The sequence below is a fragment of the Malaclemys terrapin genome, chromosome 4 (assembly GCF_027887155.1).
Source record: "Malaclemys terrapin pileata isolate rMalTer1 chromosome 4, rMalTer1.hap1, whole genome shotgun sequence".
NCBI classification, from domain to species: Eukaryota; Metazoa; Chordata; order Testudines; family Emydidae; genus Malaclemys; species Malaclemys terrapin.
Genome location: NC_071508.1, coordinates 2,423,511 through 2,444,379, shown reverse-complemented (window position 1 = coordinate 2,444,379; position 20,869 = coordinate 2,423,511). Strand labels below are relative to the sequence as shown.

Below are 20,869 nucleotides of genomic sequence, written 5' to 3'. Positions count from 1 at the left end.
GCCGACTTTGGAATTCACTATTCCCTTGCTGATCTTTGCAGTGGCTGGAGAGGAAGTGATGCCAGTGGGGACAGGATGGGGGAATAAGCACAGGAAGGAAATCTAGAGTCCTCTGTTTATATCCCTAAGTCGTTGTGGACTCCGGCTCTGGCAGTAGGTTGTTGTCCCCTAGCACATGAGCCGCTCAATGGAGCCATGACACTAGAGGAGTAAAGCCACCAACTGAAACAGCTACGAGACTCCAGCTGAGCTAAAGGAGTCACTCCATCATCTGGCAGCGGTAGTAGGCTGTTATCCTCCAGCAGACCAATAAAGGGGTGGCCTCTGCCAGCTGCACTGGAGGCATCAGCTGGGGCAGACCAGACTAGGTAGGGAGGGGCAGTGCCTGGGGTGGAGTTAGTCCCTCCCCTACTCAGTTCAGAGGGGGATTCGGGGCTTCAGGATGGGGTGGGTGGTGAGCTTGAGCCCAGACAGATGCCCCCGGGCTAGGGGGCAGCACCTGCAGTGCTCAGATCAGAACTGGCTACCAGGGAGCAGCCCAGGGGCAGGGAAGGCGAGAGATTTCCTCTGAGGCAACAGGGCTCACAGACCTCCCAGCCCGACCCAGGCCCAGACTCCCCGATTCCCAGCAAGACTCCCTGGCCGGTCCCCAGCTTTGGATCATAGAAGATCAGGGTTGGAAGGGACCTCAGGAGGTATCTAGTCCAACACCCTGCTCAAAGCAGGACCAACACCAACTAAATCATCCCAGCCAGGGCTTTGTCAAGCCAGGCCTTAAAAACCTTTAAGGAAGGAGATTCCACCACTGCCCTAGGGAACCCATTCCAGTGCTTCACCACCCTCCTAGTGAAAAAGTTTTTCCTAATATCGAACCTAAACCTCCCCCACTGCAACTTGAGACCATTGCTCCTTGTTCTGTCATCTGCCACCACTGAGAACAGCCGAGCTCCATCCTCTTTGGAATCCCCCTTCAGGTAGTTGAAAGCAGCTATCAAATCCCCCCTCATTCTTCTCTTCTGCAGACTAAACAACCCCAGTTCCCTCAGCCTCTCCTCATAAGTCATGTGCTCCAGCCCCCTGATCATTTTCGTTGCCCTCCGCTGGACTCTCTCCAATTTGTCCACATCCCTTCTGTAGCGGGGGGACCAAAACCGGACACACTATCCAGGTGTGGCCTCCCTTCCGATTCTGGGCTGGGGTTTCCGGGGTGTCCTTAGCACTGCAATTCTCTGCTGTGTAACTGGAGCGATTTCAGAAGCCGGCACCAACGCTCGCCATTTTTTATCTTCAGTCTCGTGACGCTTGGGGGTGTTTGAATTCAAGCCCCAGGTGGTGCAGCCAGGAGATGTGCTAACAACCTCAGCCTGCATTTACAGCAGGACGCCTGGGTTCTATCCCTGACTCTGGGTGGGTAGTGGGATCTAGTGGTTAGAGCGGGGGGGGGGAGCTGGGAGCCAGAACTCCTGGGTTCTCTCCCCAGCTCTGTGAGGGGAGTGGGGGCTAGTGGTTAGAACAGGGGAGCTGGGAGCCAGGACTCCTGGGTTCTCTCCCCAGCTCTGTGAGGGGAGTGCAGCCTAGGGGGGCAATCTAGGAACCAGAACTGTGTACTCCCAAAACAAAAATGTCTACGTATTTCCTTCCCCTACACACCAGGCCAACCCCATTGGTGGCACATGGCATCTGAAATTGTGGACAAACAACATCACTTGTCCCATAACCTCAGCCGTATAGAACGCAATGCCATCCACAGCCTCAGAAACAACTCTGACATTATCATCAAAGGGGCTGACAAAGGAGGTGCTGTAGTCATAATGAACAGGTCAGATTATGAACAGGAGGCTGCCAGGCAACTCTCCAAGACCACATTCTACAGGCCACTATCCTCTGATCCTACTGAGGAATACCAAAAGAAACTACACCATCTGCTCAAGAAACTCCCAGCTACAGTACGGGAACAAATCTACATGGACACACCCCCAGAACCCCGACCAGGGGTATTCTATCTACTACCCAAGATCCATAAACCCGGAAACCCTGGACGCCCCATCATCTCAGGCATTGGTACTCTGACAGCAGGATTATCTGGCTATTTGGACACTCTCCTCAGACCCTATGCTACCAGCACTCCCAGCTATCTTCGAGACACCACCGACTTCCTGAGGAAACTACAGTGCATTGACGTTCTTCCTGAAAACACCATCCTGGCCACCATGGATGTAGAAGCACTTTATACCAATATTCCACATGAGGATGGACTACAAGCTGTCAGGAACAGTATCCCTGATGAGGCCACAGCAAGCCTGGTGGCTGAGCTTTGTGACTTTGTCCTCACCCACAACCACTTCAGATTTGGGGACAACTTATACCTTCAAGTCAGTGGCACTGCTATGGGTACCCGCATGGCCCCACAGTATGCCAACATTTTTATGGCTGACTTAGAACAACGCTTCCTCAGCTCTCGTCCCCTAGTGCCCCTCCTCTACTTGCGCTACATTGATGACATCTTCATCATATGGACCCACGGAAAGGAGGCCCTTGAAGAATTCCACCTGGACTTCAACAATTTCCACCCCACCATCAACCTCAGCCTGGACCAGTCCACACAAGAGATCCACTTCCTGGACACTACAGTACAAATAAGTGATGGTCACATAAACACCACCCTATACCGGAAACCTACTGACCGCTATACGTACCTACATGCCTCCAGCTTCCATCCAAGACACATCATACGATCCATTGTCTACAGCCAAGCCCTAAGATACAACCGAATTTGCTCCAACCCCTCAGACAGAGACAAACACCTACAAGATCTTTATCAAGCATTCGTAAAACTACAATACCCACCTGGGGAAGTGAGGAAACAGATTGACAGAGCAAGACGGGTACCCAGAAATCACCTACTACAGGACAGACCCAACAAGGACAATAACAGAACACCACTGGCCATCACATACAGCCCCCAGCTAAAACCTCTCCAGCGCATTATCCACGACCTACAACCTATCCTGGAAAATGATCCCTCACTCTCACAGACCTTGGGAGGCAGGCCAGTCCTTGCTTACAGACAACCTCCCAACCTGAAGCAAATACTCACCAGCAACTACACACCACACCACAGAAACACCAACCCAGGAACCTATCCCTGTAGCAAACCTCGTTGCCTACTCTGTCCCCATATCTACTCTGGCAACAGCATCAGAGGACCCAACCACATCAGCCACACCATCAGGGGCTCATTCACCTGCACATCCACTAATGTCATATATGCCATCATGTGCCAGCAATGCCCCTCTGCCATGTACATTGGCCAAACCGGACAGTCCCTCTGCAAAAGAATAAATGGACACAAATCAGACATCAGGAATGGTAACATACACAAGCCAGTAAGTGAACACTTCAATCTCCCTGGTCATTCTATCACAGATTTAAAAGTCACTGTCATTGAACAAAAAAACTTCAGAAACAGACTTCAAAGAGAAACAGCAGAACTAAAATTCATTTGCAAATTCAACACCATTAATCTGGGCTTGAATAGGGATTGGGAGTGGCTGGCTCACTACAGAAGCAGCTTTTCCTCTCCTGGAATTGACACCTCCTCATCTATTATTGGGAGTGGACTACATCCACCCTGATTGAATTGGCCTTGTCAACACTGGTTCTCCACTTGTGAAGTAACTCCCTGCTCTCCATGTGTCTGTATATAATGCCTGCATCTGTAGCTTTCACTCTATGCATCCGAAGAAGTGAGGTTTTTACTCACGAAAGCTTATGCCCAAATAAATCTGTTAGTCTTTAAGGTGCCACCAGACTCCTTGTTGTTTTTGTAGATACAGACTAACACGGCTACCCCCTGATACTTGACAACATGGCATCTGTGTAACTGACAGGAGAATTTTAACCAGAAGAGGAGACAGTCATGGTAGTGGGGAAGCAGGAATTATTTGCTGTGATTGGACACTGTAGACCCCACACCCCTCCCAGAGCCAGGGAGAGAACCCAGGTGTCCTGGCTCCTAGCCCCCCTGCTCTAACCCAGTGGACCAGTGATCCTTACACTTTTGTATTGGTGACCCCTTTCACACAGCAAGCCTATGAGTGCCACCCCCCCACCTTATAAATTAAACCCATTTTTTTATATTTAACACTATTATAAATGTTGGAGCCAAAGCGGGGTTTGGGGTGGAGGCTGGCAGCTCGTGACCCCCCTGAGGGGTCACAACCCCCAGTTTGAGAAGCCCTGCATGAGACCCCCCCCTCCCCTCCGAGGCTGGGGAGAGAACCCAGGAGTCCTGGCTCCCAGCCCCTCCTGCTCTAACCACCAGTCCCCACTGCCCTGGCAGAGCTGGGGAGAGAACCCAGGAGTCCGGCCCCCCGGCGGAGGCGGAGCTCGAACCCGCGGCCAGCTGTTCCGCGCCGCGGGGCGAAGGACCATAGAGCGTGTTCCTTGCTGGCGCCGGGAGCAGGCGGGAGCGGGAAGTAACGTAACAGGGTGGGTGGGTTGGGGACAGGATACGTAAAGGGACCTTCCTCCGCTCGCCAGCCAGTCACCCTGAGCCCCGGCCCGGCGCCTGCCCACCCCGGGGGGAGCCCGGATGCGAGCCCGGGCCATGGGGGCCGCTGTGCGCACGGGCAGCCGGGGGGCGTAGCGCTCCCCCTCCCCGGAGCGGTGAGTGGGGCCCGGGGGGCGGCAGCGGGAACAATAGAGGGGGAGCGGGGGGCGGTTCACAGGGAGACGCCGCTCAGCCGCTCTAACCCTCCCCGTGCAAGAGAGAGAACCCAGGAGTCCGGGCTCCCCCCTTAATCCACTAGACCCCACTCAGCTAGGGAAAGAACCCAGGCGTCCGGGCTCCCTGCCTCCCTTACTCTAACCCACCAGACCCCATTCCCCTCCCAGTGCAAGAGATAGACACCCCACACACACACACTTTAACCCCTAGACCCCACTTCCCTTCCGCAGCTGGGGAAAGAACCCAGGAATCCTGGCTCCCAGCCCCCGCCCCAAGCAGTATTAGTGGGGGCTGGGAGCCACCCCTCAGTCCAGCAGGGACCCCCAACCCAGTCAGTGGGGGTCAGAGGTGCTGGTTCTCCCAGAAATGTGCCTGTTCAAACCTTGTCCATCTCTTCCGTTGCTCCACAGGTAGCCGGAGAGGGATGGGGCGGGGGGTCATTGCTAATCCCTAGTGAACGAGGGGTTGATCTGCATTAAAATACAGCCCAGTCACTTCTGTGCCATCGCACGGCGTCTTAGCGCGGTGGCTGCGAGAGCGAGCGGCGTCCCTGGACGGAGATGCACGGCGGAGGGCGCTGGTTTTCCCTCTCCGTCTGAGGCTGGCGAGACTGGCCCAGGCGCACCTTGTCTAGGGCTTGTGTCAGGGTTCCAGATTGGGGGTGGCTTTGGAGAGGCCCCACAAAATTGCCTGACCAGAAGTCAGGAGTCCTGCGATCTCTGGGATGGGAGTGGGGTCTAGTGGTTAGAACAGCGGTGCCTGGGAGCCAGGACTCCTGGGTTCTGTCCCCGGCTCTGGGAGGGGCGTGGGGGCTAGTGGGTTAGAGCAGGAGGGGCTGGGAGCTCCAGCTCCGAGAGGGGAGTGGGAACTGAATCCTGGGAAGCAGTGACTCTGAAAAGACTCGGGGTTCGTAACAGCCACACAACCCAACACGAGCTCCCTGTGATACAAAGGGCTAACTGGACCCTCGGCCATATTAACCAGAGCGTCAATGCTGCTGGCAGTTCTGGGGGCAGGGACGTGGCCCCACAAAAACTAGGCGAGGGCAGGAGAAAGCCGCCAGAGACTTCGAGAGCTCAGCCAAAGGAAGATGGAGAGGTGACCTGAGACAGTCCTTGCTACTGATGAGCTCCTGAACGTAGCAGAGAAAGGGCTGAAAAATCCATGGCCGGCAGCTAAAACCCAAACACATTCCCATGTGGAATAAGGCAGCACCTGTTCAACGCTGTGGGTGATTGTCCATTGGAACAAACCCCTAAGGGCCGAGGTGGATTTTCCATCTCTTGAGGCCTTCCCATCTTGACTGGCTGCCTTCTCGGAAGAGGCTTGAACCAAACACAAGTGACTGGGCTCCCTACCAGGGGAAGCGGGTGCAGTTCTCCGGCCTGGGTTATACAGGAAGGCAGACGGATCCTGGGCCCGGCCGTTTAAATAGGATGAAATTCAGGAAGGACCCATGCAAAGGACGAAGCTCAGGCAGCAGCAATCCGTGGCCCAAAGCGGGGAATGACGGCCTAGGAGACAGTGCTGCAGAAAAGGACCCGGGGCCAAGAATGGATCACAGACGAAATATGAGTCAACAAGGTGATGCGTTTGCCAAACCCCGCCCCGCGAACGTTGTTCTGGGGGGATGCAGGCGATTGCCGGGAAGTCCTTCTACCTCCGCGCTCAGCGCTGCGAAGGCCTCAGCTGTGTTCAGTTCTGGGCCCCACGTGTTGGAGAAAGAGCCACAAAAAGGAGGGAACGGTCCAGAAAACGTGATTTACGGGGAGAGGTTGAAAAACCGGGGTTGGTTTCGTCTGGAGAAGGGAAGACAGAAAGGGGACCCGAGCACAGTTTTCGAGCACATAAAAGAGGGTTACGAAAAGCAGGGTGATCGATTCTTCTCCTTATCTGCTGCAGACAGGACAAGAAGCAATGGGCTTCAATTGCAGTCACTACGTGTCCTAGGAGAGCCCTTCCCGCCCGATATTTCAATGATTGTCACTAAACCAACCTCCATTCTGAAGGTCCCTCCGCTGCTGGCCAGTGTTCTGGCCAGCTGATCTTGGATTTAGCCTCTTAGGCTCGGCTAAAAGCCTCGCTGCAGGGTGTTGCTGGGTTGTCGTTGTTCTTAACAACGTCACTTGGCGAACTCTCCACTTTTTCTCCCGCAAAAATAGTAGATGGCTGCACGGGAAGGAGCCGTCCTGAAACTGGCGGAGATGGTGTGAAAAATCTTTGCTCACCCAAATCGATTGATTGCACCTATCTTTCTAACTGGGGCGCGGGGGCGGGGGGAGCCAGGACTCCTGGGTTCTATCCTTCGCTCTGGGAGGGGAGTGGGGGCTAGTGGGTTAGAGCAAGGGGGGCTGGGAGCCAGGACTCCTGGGTTCTATGTTGAGCTCTGGAAGAAAAGTGGGGTCTTATATAGTGCAGTACCATGTGTGCTAGGGCCCGATCTCTATCCGGGTTTGTGCAGCACCTGACACGACAGGGGCCCCTGATCTCAGTCAGGGTCCGTCCAGCTCCCAGCAGAATGGTGGTCCTGTAATTTTAAATCATAATAGTAATTAAAAGCGTCCACAGGCTGTTTGTTAGGTGGCTTTAAAGTTGCTGAAAACACAGCAGGGGGTGGGGAAGGTGTTGTCGGGTTTTTAAAGGGATAAAAACCAAACGCGTGGTCAAGGTTTCCCGAGTTGAGGAGTTAAAGCGAAGCAGCTAAATCCAGTTTCAAGGAAGTCAGGACCGGATCCTGGTGCAAATCCGGAGCGACCCCAGTGCAGTCACGGCTGGGTTCTGATCTCAGGGACCCTGTCCCTAGACGGGGTGAACTGGGCTTGCAGCCAGGGATTTTGGAGCCCGAAATCTCAACCCTGCCACTGACTCATCGTGTGCCCCTGGGCACATGACTTCATCCTTCCAATTCCGCTCCCAGTGTGTCAGGCAGGGCTAAGAATACCTACCTCACAGGGCTGTTGGGAGGATTAATTAGCTAATGGCTCTAATTGCTTTGAAGATTAAAAAAAACCCCAAAAATCCTGCATGGAAACTGACAAGGGCTGTAAATTTAATCTGAATAACCCAGGCCGGGAGGTCAGGTTCCTGGGGCTCCGGAATCAGGCGTCGGATCTCGGGGACCCCTGTGTAAATCTGGAGCAACCCCCACTGACACGATCTGGGAGGGGAGGGGAGTGGGGGCTAGTGGTTAGAGCAGGGGGGCTGGGAGCCAGGACTCCTGGGTTCTCTCCCCAGCTCTGGGAGGGGAGTGGGGTCTAGTGGTTAGAGCGGGGGGGGGGGGGGGCTGGGAGCCAGGACTCCTGGGTTCTCTCCTCCCTGTGCAATTATCTGTTTTTCTTTTTTCTGTGTGCAGATTACCCCGATTCTTCCCCCGCTGTGACCTCCCGGATGGAGAGAGGGGAAGAGCCGAGCGTCCCGGATCTCCAGGGCTCCGAGGAAAGGGTGATCTCAGGAGGTACCCACACGCATTAATGAGTGGGAGAGACCGGCTTGGAGACTGTCCAGGAATCAACTGAGGCTGGGCTCCTTGGTTCTCTGGGAGGGGAGTGGGGTCTAATGGTTAAAGCAGGGGGGCGGGGCTGGGAGCCAGGACTCCTGGGTTCTATATCTGGTCCTGTAGCGAGGGTGCAACCTTTACTGCTCTAACCCACTAGTCCCCACTCCCCTCCCAGAGCTGGGATAGAACCCAGGAATCCTGGCTCCCAGCCCCCCCAGCTCTAACCCACTAGACCCCACTCCCCTCCCAGAGCTGGGATAGAATCCAGGAGTCCTGACAGATTCTTATCATCTTTCTCTCCTCCTTTCCCCCAGCGGAGCGGACGTCACCGGAGGACAAACCTCCCCAGGACCCCAAGGTCGCTGGCCCCAAGTGGCCGTGGGAGAACCTTTCCTGGACCCAGGCGGGCCGCCCGCCCCGCCTTGAGCCCCCGTCCTCCTCCGCCCGGCCCCCTGCCCCGCCGCAGCGCAAGGGCGAGCGCCCCTACATCTGCAACGAGTGCGGGAAGAGCTTCACCCAGTGGTCCAAGCTGGTGCGGCACCAGCGCATCCACACAGGCGAGCGGCCCAACACTTGCACCGAGTGTGGGAAGAGCTTCACCCAGAGCTCCCACCTCGTCCAGCACCAGCGCACCCACACCGGCGAGAAGCCCTACCGCTGCTCCGAGTGCGGCAAGAGCTTCAGCTGGAGCTCCAACCTCATCCAGCACCAGCGCACCCACACCGGCGAGAAGCCCTACCAGTGCGGGGAGTGCGGCAAGGCCTTCAGCCAAAGCACCAACCTCATCAAGCACCAGCGCTCCCACACCGGCGAGAAGCCCTACCAGTGCGGCGACTGCAAGAAGAGCTTCTACCGCAGCTCCGACCTCATCCAGCACCAGATCACCCACACCGGCGAGCGGCCCTTCAAGTGCACCCAGTGCGGCAAAGGCTTCACCCAGAGCGCCAACCTGGTCAAGCACCAGAAGATCCACGCCGGGGAGAAACCCTTCCGGTGCACCGAGTGCGGGAAGACGTTCATCCAGAGCTCGGAGCTCATCCAGCACCAGCGCACCCACACCGGCGAGAAGCCCTACGAATGCTTGCAGTGCGGGAAGAGCTTCGGGCACAGCGCCACGCTGGTCAAGCACCAACGGCTGCACATGGGGGTGGAGCCCTACAAGTGCCCCACCTGCCACAAGACCTTCGGGCTCAGTTCGGCCCTGGCCCGCCACCAGCGCTGCCACACCGAGGAGCGGCCCTACGCCTGCGCCGAGTGCGGCCAGAGCTTTAGCCTCAGCTCCAACCTCACCCTGCACATGCGGATCCACCGGGGCGAGAAGCCCTACCGGTGCGGGGAGTGCGGGAAGAGCTTCGGCATGAGCTCCACCCTGATCCGGCACCAGCGGATCCACACCGGCGAGAAGCCCTACCAGTGCGCCGAGTGCGGGAAGAGCTTCGTCCGCAGCTCCCACCTCATCCAGCACCGCCGCACCCACACCGGTGAGAAGCCCTACCGCTGCTCCGAGTGCGGCAAGGCCTTCAGCCAGAGCTCCAACCTCATCACCCACGAGCGCATCCACATGGAGGAGCGGCCCCATGTGTGCCACGAATGCGGCCAGCGCTTCGCCGAGGAGGAGGCCCTGCGGCGGCACCAGGAGGAAGGGCATAGCGGCGGGGCGGGAGGTAGGGGGCTCGGGGAGAGCCGGGAGACTTGCATCTGCAACGATTGTGGGAAAAGTTTTGGAGATAGCTCAGTGTTGGCCAAGCACCAGGAGATCCATTCATCTTGCATCTGCGATGATTGCGGAGAAAGCTTTGGCGATAGCTCCGCGCTGGCCAAGCACCAGATAACCCATGTGTCTTGCATCTGTAACGACTGCGGGGAAAGTTTTGGAGATAGCTCAGCGTTGGCCAAGCATCAGGAGATCCATTCATCTTGCATCTGCGATGATTGCGGGGAAAGCTTTGGAGATAGCGCCGCGCTGGCCAAGCACCAGATAACCCATGTGTCTTGCATCTGTAACGACTGCGGGGAAAGTTTTGGAGATAGCTCAGCGTTGGCCAAGCATCAGGAGATCCATTCATCTTGCATCTGTAACGACTGCGGGGAAAGTTTTGGAGATAGCGCCGCGCTGGCCAAGCACCAGGACATCCATGCCCCGTGCATCTGCCCGGAATGCGGGCAGAGCTGTAAGGACAGCGCGGCCCTGACCCGGCACCAGATCACCCACATGCGTGAAAAGCTTTACAAGTGCCCTGACTGTGGGCAAAGCTTTGGCGACATCTCTGCCCTCACCCAGCACCAGAGGAACCACATCAGGGAAAAGCTGAGGTGCCCCGACTGCGGGCAGGGGCTTGGGGCGAGCTCGGCTCCAGGGGCCCACCAGAGAGGCTGCACCCCAGCCAAGCCCTTCCACGAGTGCTCGGCGGCCGGTGCCCACGAAAGAAGCCACGCCGAGGGGGAGCCCGTCCATGACAGCTCAGAGCTTGGTGTCCACGAAAAAGGCCACCCCAGGGCGGAACCGTCCCACGCAGCTCCAGGCATCCACCAAAGAGGCCGGCCCGCGGCAGATCCCTCCCCCGCCAGCTCAGCCACTGGCGGCCGCCCCGGCTCGGGTGAAATGGCCAGCCTCATCCGGCGCCCGGCCACCGAACCCTACAAGTGCCACGACTGCGGCCAGAGCTTTGCCGAGGGCTCGGGTCTCTCCCGCCACCTGGCCTCCCACCCCAAGCCCTTCCGGTGCCCGGAGTGTGGGCGCGGCTTCCCGGACGCGGCAGCCCTGGCCCAGCACCGAGAGGTCCACGCTGGAGGGGAACCGGCCGGGCCCGGGGAGAAAAGCCGCAAGAGCTGTGCCGAGATCTCCGCCATCCTCTTGCGCCAGGGGAACCACGTGGCCGGGCGTGGCCCGCGGAGGCACGCGGCAGACCACTCCCTTCCTCCCGGCGGCTCGGCCCCGGCTCGGCCCCGCCTCCAGCCATCAGGCCGCGGCCCGGCCACGGCCGCCCGCCGCGATGGGGGGATGTCTCTGGCGCGCCCGGAATGTGGCAAAGGCTCCCAGGGGGGCTCTGTGCTCCTCCAACACCTCCAGAACCACGTGGGGGACAGGGTGTGAGGCCCCCGAGGGCACCTGGCCAGTTCATAGCTAGAGATTGGGCTGGGGGTGGGGGGAGGGAGGGGGTGCCTGCTGGAACCTGGGTCGCGGGACAGGCGTGAAGGTTTGAGGGCCCTGGGGCAGGAGGCTGGGGGCGAGGAAGGGGAGGTTGGTGGATGTGGGGGTGGTTGGTCTGGGGATCTGTTTGACGGGGATCTGGTTTGGCAATGGGAGAGGTTGCCCTGGGATCTAGGGGATCTGGTTTCGTGGGGATTGTGCCGGAATCTGAGGGAGCCTGGGTTTGCAAGGTGTTCTGCTGGGATCTGGGGGGGGCTGGTTTTGTGGAGGATCGTGCTGGGATCTGGGGGGCTGGTTATGTAGGGGGTCGTGCTGGGATCTGGGGGACTGGTTTTGCAGGGGGTGGGGATGGGATCTGGGGGGCTGGTTTTGTGGGGGGTTGTGCTGGGATGGGGGGCTGGTTTTTCAGGGGCTCGTGCTGGGATCTGGGGGGTTGCTTTTGCAGGGGGTGGGGATGGGATGGGTTGGGGGACTGGTTTTTCAGGGGGTCGTGCTGGGATCTGAGGGGCTGGTTTTTCAGGGGGTCGTGCTGGGATCTGGGGGGCTGGTTTTGTGGGGGGTTGTGCTGGGATGGGGGGCTGGTTTTTCAGGGGGTCGTGCTGGGATCTGGGGGGCTGGTTTTTCAGGGGGTTGTGCTGGGATCTGGGGGGTTGGTTTTGCAGAGGGTGGGGATGGGATGGGATTGGGAGCTGGTTTTGCAGGGGGTGGGGATGGGATGGGGGGCTGGTTTTGCAGGGGGTGTGGATGAGATGGGATGTGGGACTGGTTTTGCAGGGGGTCGTGCTGGGATCTGGGGGGTTGGTTTTGCAGGGGGTGGGGATGGGATGGGTTGGGGGACTGGTTTTGCAGGGAGTCGTGCTGGGATCTGGGGGGCTGGTTTTGCAGGGGGTGGGGATGGGATGGGATTGGGGGCTGGTTTTGCAGGGGGTGGGGGTGGGATGGGATTGGGGGCTGGTTTTGCAGGGGGTGGGGGTGGGATGGGATGGGGGACTGGTTTTGTGGGGGTTTGTGCTGGGATCTGGGGGGGTTGGTTTTGCAGAGGGTGGGGATGGGATGGGATTGGGGGCTGGTTTTGCAGGGGGTGGGGGTGGGATGGGATTGGGGGCTGGTTTTGCAGGGGGTGGGGGTGGGATGGGATTGGGGGCTGGTTTTGTGGGGGTTTGTGCTGGGATCTGGGGGGGTTGGTTTTGCAGAGGGTGGGGATGGGATTGGGGGCTGGTTTTGCAGGGGGTGGGGATGGGATGGGCTGGTTTTGCAGGGGGTGGGGATGGGATGGGATGTGGGACTGGTTTTGCAGGGGGTCGTGCTGGGATCTGGGGGGTTGGTTTTGCAGAGGGTGGGGATGGGATTGGGAGCTGGTTTTGCAGGGGGTGGGGATGGGATGGGGGGCTGGTTTTGCAGGGGGTGGGGATGAGATGGGATGTGGGACTGGTTTTGCAGGGGGTTGTGCTGGGATCTGGGGGGTTGGTTTTGCAGGGGGTGGGGATGGGATGGGTTGGGGGACTGGTTTTGCAGGGAGTCGTGCTGGGATCTGGGGGGCTGGTTTTGCAGGGGGTGGGGATGGGATGGGATTGGGGGCTGGTTTTGCAGGGGTTGGGGGTGGGATGGGATTGGGGGCTGGTTTTGCAGGGGGTGGGGGTGGGATGGGATGGGGGACTGGTTTTGTGGGGGTTTGTGCTGGGATCTGGGGGGGTTGGTTTTGCAGGGGGTGGGGGTGGGATAGGGGGCTGGTTTTGTGGGGGTTTGTGCTGGGATCTGGGGGGTTGGTTTTGCAGGGGGTGGGGGTGGGATGGGATTGGGGGCTGGTTTTGGTGGGGGTGGGATGGGATGGGGGGCTGGTTTTGCAGGGGGTGGGGGTGGGATGGGATGCAGGGCTGGTTTTGCAGGGGATGGGATGGGGGGCTGGTTTTGCAGGGGGTGGGATGGGATGGGGGACTGGTTTTGCAGGGGGTGGGATGGGATGGGGGGCTGGTTTTGCAGGGGGTGGGGGTGGGATCTGTCTGGGGGAGTAGCTGGTTTTGCAGGGGCTGAGATGTAATACACGGACGTGATTTCGATCATGTTGGGATCTGTTTGGGGATCCGATTTCATTGTGGGGTGCGGTGAGCCGTCCCCAGGTGGTGTCGCTTTGCGGCTGTTCCCCAGCTGTCCTGCCTCAGAGGTGGCTGCATCTCAGTGCTGGGTGAGCCAGCCCCCAACTCCCCCAGAGATGAAATATTTCCTCTTCTACCAACTTTGAATTTATCTCCTCTCTGCTCTCAGCCATTGTCTCCCAATTGGCCTTTGTCTGCTAGCTCCAAGAGCTCTCCTCCTTTAGGTGCTTATCGGTTGTCTTTCCAGGCCTCGAGTCAGTCATGGGAGGCAGTGTGGCTTAGTGGGTAGTGCCCTGGCAGCCAGGACTCCTGGGTTCTCTCCCCAGCTCTGGGAGGGGAGGGGAGGGGGGGCTGGCAGCCAGGACTCCTGGGTTCTCTCCCCGGCTCTGGGAAGGGAGTGGGGTCTAGTGGGTCAGAGCAGGGGGGGCTGGGAGCCAGGACTCCTGGGTTCTCTCCCTAGCTCTGCCAGGTGACCTTGGGGCAAATCATGTCACCTTTCTGTGCTTCAGTTTCTCCATCTGTAAAATGGGGCTATGTATACCAACATCCTTGGTGAAGGTCTTTGAGATCTCATCCCCCAGACCTTTCCCATGTGGGCCACTCGATTACACGTGTATTTCATCTCCCGGCCCGGGAGGAACTCCGCTGGGAACCTTCCCTCGAACTGCAGTGGCTGGGATTTGAGAGCTGATCCATGCTCTGCTTAGCCAGGGGAACTACCTGCAACTACATAACAGCAGAGCCTAGAATTAAAAATAAAATAAAACAAGGATGGAACATTGCTAAGGATAATGCGGGCATTCCACGTTGTGACAGTCAATAGGACTCTTGGAATAACTAGAGCTGGGAGACGTTTTTCGGCCAAAAGTTTGTTGGGGGTGAAATGGACAGATTCCGTGAAATCATTTGCAGTTCCTTGTCAGTTTCAGCAGATGGTTACGGTTGGAAAAAACCCAAAAATCAATCCCGAAAAAGTGAAAATGTTTCACCGTTCTGATTGCAAATGGCGGCTTGTTTCAGAACCTCCCTTGGTTTGATTGAAATGACAACTCAAAAGCGTTAAAAAACAAACCAAGGCTCAGAAGCCAAACGAAACATTTTGTTTAACCCCAGATGGGACTTTTTTTCAACTTTTGATTTGCTGAAAATTTCATAAACATTCAATTTTGACCCAAAACCTGAATTTTTTCCCCTCCAATTTTTCAGACCTGCCAGTGAACCGAAAACTCCATTATTCACCCCGAAATAAGCAATAGTCGGAGTGGAGGGAAGGGAAATGAAACCCACCCTACTCTGGGGTCCGGTGTGGGATCTTCCTTTCCCTGGGGGCAAGTTATTCCAGAACTGTCCACCGGGGGGAGAGAGGGTTGATCTGCCTTTCTCTGAAGCAGCTGGGACAGTCACTGGTAGAGGTGGGATACCAGGGTAGATGGGCCCACTGCTCTGTTCTGGGGCAGCTGTTCCTGTGTTCCCCACTGTGTGATTCTGCCAGCTATGGAAGAGGACCCATGAAATCCACTGTTGCTCCTGCTCTGGACTGGGCAGAGATGCCTTGGGGAGGACCGGATATTAAAATCAAGGATTGGGTCCCTTTAAAAGCAAGCAGGGTGCTTGCTACACACTGGCTCCTTGTTCCTTTCACGCTCCACTGTACACTGGATTGCAAGCTCTGTGTCTGCACAGTGGCTAGCACTGGGGGTGCTAGTGGGGTCTTAGGCCATGATTGGTGCTCAGAGATGCTACCACAATCCGGATAATAAATAGCGTTAATTTATGACCTTTTTGGTGCCTAGAGATGAGGTCAGAACAAATGGATTCCCCTCGAAAGAGATCAGGGTTGTATTTCTGCTTTAAAATATTTGAGTCAGTTTTGGAGGCTGTTAATGAAATGGGATGGAAATTCCACACCTCCCACATTTCTGAGGTAGAATTTTGGTTCTACTCCCCGACCCCAGTGATATTTGAAATTGTAATGAACTTTTTTGTTGGGTTGAAAACTTTCATTGAAATATGGCTGGTTTTACTGGGATATGAAGTTTTACAACCACTGACGTGTGTTGAGAAATGCGGATAGAAAGTATTTCAGAGAGATTCAGAATTCTGCTTGAAAATATCAAAATTCAAAATGTTGACAGAAAATGTTTTGTTGAAATTGGAAATGGATGCAAAACTTCATTGGAATTTCAAAGTGTGATTGAGGAAAAATGTCAATGAGATTTGCCATCATGGGAGACAATATCAAAATTGAAATGTCAGTGAAAATGTTGTGGTGAAATTTGAAATTGATGAAAAATGTCAGTGGAATTTTCGTTTTTGTAGGGGGGAAATTTCAATGAGAGTCAAAATTCTGATGGAAAATATCCAAATTAGTAGTGCCACTGGAATTTTTGGGTTGAAATGCTTGTGATATTTTGAGGAGGAATTTTGTTGGTGTTCAAAATTGAGATGGAAAATAGCAAAAATTGAAATGTGGCTGAAAAGTTTTCACTGAAACTTGATATTTTGATGCACATTTTCATAGATATTTGAGGCATCCATGAGAATGTTGGAGTTCAAATTTTGATGGAAAAATTTCAGAGATGTAATTTTGATGAAAAATGTCCCAATTTGAAATGTCAATGAAAAAAACCTTTTCTAAAATTTGAAATTGATGAAAAATGCACTGGAATTTTAATTGTGATGAAAATATTTTAATGACATTTGAAATTCTGATGGAAACCGGAAATTTACAATGTCAGTGAAAGTTTTTTGGGTGAATTTGAAATGCTGAGGAATGTTTTCACTGAAATTTGAACTGTGGATGCGAAATGTTGCGATTCAAATTTTTGAGCAAAAATTTCAATAAGATTAAAAACTGATGGAAAAAATATTGAAATTCAAAACATGGATGATTTTTTTTTTTTTGTAGAAACGTTGAACATTTTTACTGAAATTGGACCTTTTTGACCATTTTTATTGATGGGAAATGTGTCAATTCAATTTTTGATGAAAATATTACAATGAGATCTGGATGGAAAAGAAATATCAAAATTTGAAATGTCGAAAATATTTTCTTGGAATTTGAAACTGATGAAAAATTTCACTAGAAGTTTCAATGGAGAGTGAAAAAAATTCAATGCCTTTCAAAATGCTCATAGAGAAGATCGACGTTTGGAAGGTGGATGAGAAATGTGAACATTTGAGGTGTTCTGAGATTCCGAATTTTGGGGGGGAAAACCTTGCAATTAACCACATTTGACATTTTGATGGGAAAAGGTTGAAATGTTGCAAGTTGTTTGTGGACATTTCAAATGTTGATGAAAAGCTTCCCTGACCTTTGGAGGAGAAAAGTTGAGATTCCAGCTTTTGCATCACTAGAGCAAAGACAATGAAGCTAAGATTTCCCCCAGCTTCTCTCTCTCTCTGCCTAGCTCTCCCATGAGGCAATGGGCCAGGGAGAATGATGCCCTGTTATGGATAGTGTCTGGAGAGAATGACCTTCTGTGTTGTCCCCATGCCATGTCGACCTAAACTGGCCAATTTCCTCCGGCCAATAAACTGGTCACTGGGAATTTGTGATGTCTGGTGTGAAAAGGAAGCAGAATTTCACCCTCTCCCAAAAATCACTGGAGGCCAGCCTGGCCCTGAAGCATGTGCTGGGGATAAAGAAAGCCAGCCGGACCATCAAAATCAGTCTAGTTCTCTACCTCTGTGGGGCTGAATCGAATGACCCCTAACTGAGCCCTATATTTCCTGCTCTAGGCTTTCTCTCCGCTCCCTACAGCCCTGCTCTGCAGAGGCAGACATCCTTCCCCCACCCCGGTGGTGTCCCACGTGTATTGCAGCTCCCAGGGACGGGGCCGTTCTAGCACTACTGGTGGCCAGGAGGGGTTCTGCGCCTTGAAGGACCAGCGCCCCTCTCATGCAAGTTGCCCCCCAGAGGCCAGCGTTGTACAACCTCAAAGGAGCACTTGGCAGATTTGCAGCGACGCTGATGGGTTTTTTGCCCATTACGGGAATGGCGTTAATAAAAACGCCATTTAATAAAACGTTAATAAAAACGTTTTTTTAGAAAAGAAAACCCAGATCAATGTAGCTTGGAAGTGTGCGAACGTCTAGGAGATTCTCCGTTCCCGGGGGCCAGAACTGCAGCCTAGGGCGCGCTGTCCCGGCTCGAGGAGGTGGGTGCTCATGGATCACTCGTCTGCCAACGTTGCTCTGGGGCAAGGAGATTCTGAGCTGGGCTTTCAATGCCGCCTGGCTGATCTGGACATCTTACAGCTGCTCTGACAGTGAGCCATGGGTTACAATTGCTACATGAATTCTGTCCTATCGATAATGCACATGGTGTCTGTCTCATTAGATTCTGGTCTGTTTGTCTAGCTGTACACTCTGACTTTCTCATTATCTATCTATCTATCCCCATCCACCCCAGGGCCGGCGCTTCCATTTAGGTGACCTAGCGGTCGCTTAGGGCACCAGGATTTGGGGGGGCGGCATTTTGCTGTCCTTGGCGGCAATTCGGCGGGGGGGGTGTGTCCTTCTGCGCTCCGGGTCTTTGGCGGCAATTCTGCGGCGGGTCTTTCACTCACTCCGGGACCCGCTGCCTAAGTGCCCCGAAGACTGGGAGCGTGGAAGGACCCCCCCCCCACCGCAGAATTGCCGACAGCGACCGGGAGTGCGGAAGGACCCCTGCCTAGGGCACCAAAAACCCTGGCGCCGCTCCTGCATCCACCCCTTCTATCTATCGATCTATCTCAGATTGTGGTGTTTCTACCTGTCCAGCCCCCCACAACCCTTCTGTCTGTCTACGTGTCTGTCTCATTACAGTCTAGTGTCTCTTGCACTCCTCGATAGACTCAGGGCTAAACATTCACTACTCTGCCGAGTAAAGCCTCCACTCTTAACACGCGAAGCTGCTGGAAATGACTGGTTTATTTATGTATGTGATTCATGTCATGGTAGCATTTGTCGCCTAGTGACTGTCTCCTTTTTAGCTCTGTGGATGAGCAGTGTGTGGTAAATGACTTTGCCCTGTATTCTAGGAATGTAACCAGCCTGTGGGAGGGGAGATGGTTGTTAAAAGTTTTCTAAGAGAAACATCAAGAGTGTTGGAGTGTGTTAGTGTGTATCTGTGCCCAGAGATCTGGGGCAAAGCTCCCATTGAGTGCAATGGGGCAGGATTCACCTGTAAGGTGTGTACGCGCACACACACACACACACACACACGGCTGCGATTCTCCACCAGCAGGGGGCAGTATGCTGGTCTCCCTGGCTCTCTCTCACACACGGAAATATGACATCCACCTTGATGTCCCATATATTCAAAAGCGCCCTGAAAATAACCCTCACACTCAATGTAAGCTCAAAAGCTGGTCTCTCTTGCCAACAGAAGCTGGTCCAAAAAAAGATAGTCCCACGCCCACCTTGTCTCGCTAAGAAAATCAATCAAGCAACCCCCAAACCACCCCCAAAGCATGCCGCTAGCAGGGCTTTCACCCCCAAAACTTAGACGTGCCAGAGACTGTGTGAAATCTATCAGGTTTCTATCTAGCTGGGGTCATTTAGTCTGCAGAAAAGAAGTGGGGGGGATTTGCTAGCAGCCTTCAACTACCTGAAGGGGGGTTCCAAAGAGGATGGAGCTCGGCTGTTCTCAGTGGTGGCAGATGACAGAACAAGGAGCAATGGTCTCAAGTTGCAGTGGGGGAGGTCCAGGTTGGATATTAGGAAACACTATTTCACTAGGAGGGTGGTGAAGCACTGGAATGCGTTACCTAGGGAGGTGGTGGAGTCTCCTTCCTTAGAGGTTTTTAAGGCCCGGCTTGACAAAGCCCTGGCTGGGATGATTTAGTTGGGGATTGGTCCTGCTTTGAGCAGGGGGTTGGACTAGGTGACCTCCTGAGGTCCCTTCCAACCCTGATCTTCTATGATTCTAGGTGTCTTGCTAGTGCTATAGATTTTACCCAGAAGGCGCCCAGACACAGTGATGATGGGCAGCCAGGATAAATGGACAAGCAACACCACACACACACAGACCTGTGTGAGAAGAGCCATGTGACGTATGCAGATGTGTGATTCAAAATACACTGTTTGTGTCTGTGTGCCAAGGTCGAAAGGTGAGTTATTTGTGTGTGTGGGAGAGAGATTAGGATTATAAAATGCGTGTGCGTAAAAATATCAATGGTGTATCTGTGTGTGAGGCGAGAATGCTGAGTGCGTCTGTCTAGACTTTGCAAGGATTTGATTTTTATCGGTAAATGTCGACTTCACCATATCCACCCACAGCCCAAAACTATTTCCAGTGATCATCAAATTTTGCAAAATACAACTGAATGTTTAAACTGATAAAAGTAAAAAAAAAAAAAGGCATAAAAATAAACATCGCTATCCACCTAAATTATAAAAGAGTAAAAATCAAACACTGCCAAGGCTACGGCCGTGTGACTCTCGGCTTCAAACGCAAATTGTGCGTGTGTTTGTGTGTGAGACGGATTAGAAAGGTGACTATTGGGTGTCTGTTTAACACGACATATATTCGGAGGCAGATTAAGGTTTCATGAGGCCCTGGACACACACACACACACACACACGGGTGACCCTGATCCCCTCCAGTCGTTTTTGGACTTTCCCTCCTCATACGTATAGAAAATGCGTGCAAGTGATTTTCGGAGAAGAAACAATATGTGTATTTATCCTGCAGTGTGTGGGGAGAGCGAGTGAGCAGGGCTGCCCTCTGCTAGACAGAAGCAGGACAGTGTGTGTTACCTGAGCAGAAGACTCCAGGGGATCGGAGCAGGCCGTTAACCTGCGGAACTCACCTCCACATGACGAGGTGTCGCAAGATTCCCAGAAGGACTGGGGATTTCATATAGGCAGTCATAACATCCACATTTGTAAGGACCAGGATTACAAAACTAGCCAAGGCTTCTCGCCGGGAAATTCTGGGCCTAAACCAAGCTTGAAATATGGGGTTTGGGAATACATTTTCCCCTATGGGGAGGGGCACTTTGCAGTTTTCTCTAGAGCAGCAGCTTGTACCGACTGCTGGGAGCTAGGGCGGTGGGGCTGATTCTGGCCGCAGGGAGGGGGCGGGATACCGGGCTAGATAGGCCCTGGGGGAGAGAAGCCCGAGCTGGGCTTGGGGCACTGCTGTGGGGAAGCTCGCAGCACTGGAGTCCCTGGCTGGGCACGGCTGTGAAAGGCTGAACACAGGGGAGCCAGGACTCCTGGGTTCTGTCTCCCACCCTGGGAGAGGCGTGGGGTCTAGTGGGTTAGAGCGGGGGGGCGGGGCTGGGAGCCGGGACTCCTGGGTCCCATGGACACAACAAGCCCTGGGACAGCCCCTCCCACCATCACTTCCCGTGCCTGGGAAACTACACTCCCCATGGTGCTTTGCAAGGGCCGGTCCTTATCGGCTGCTT

At 54.5% G+C, this 20,869-nt stretch overlaps 1 protein-coding gene across 1 annotated transcript; it reads left to right on the top strand.

Annotated features, from left to right (window-relative positions):
- The first annotated feature begins 4,542 nt into the window (after positions 1 to 4,542).
- ZNF629 (zinc finger protein 629) lies at positions 4,543 to 11,671 on the top strand. Its single transcript, XM_054028712.1, has 3 exons — positions 4,543 to 4,668; positions 8,082 to 8,183; positions 8,540 to 11,671. Exons 2-3 carry the CDS (start codon positions 8,117 to 8,119, stop codon positions 11,317 to 11,319), a joined length of 2,847 nt encoding a protein of 948 aa, XP_053884687.1. The 5' UTR covers positions 4,543 to 4,668; positions 8,082 to 8,116; the 3' UTR covers positions 11,320 to 11,671.
- Positions 11,672 to 20,869: the final 9,198 nt, after the last annotated feature.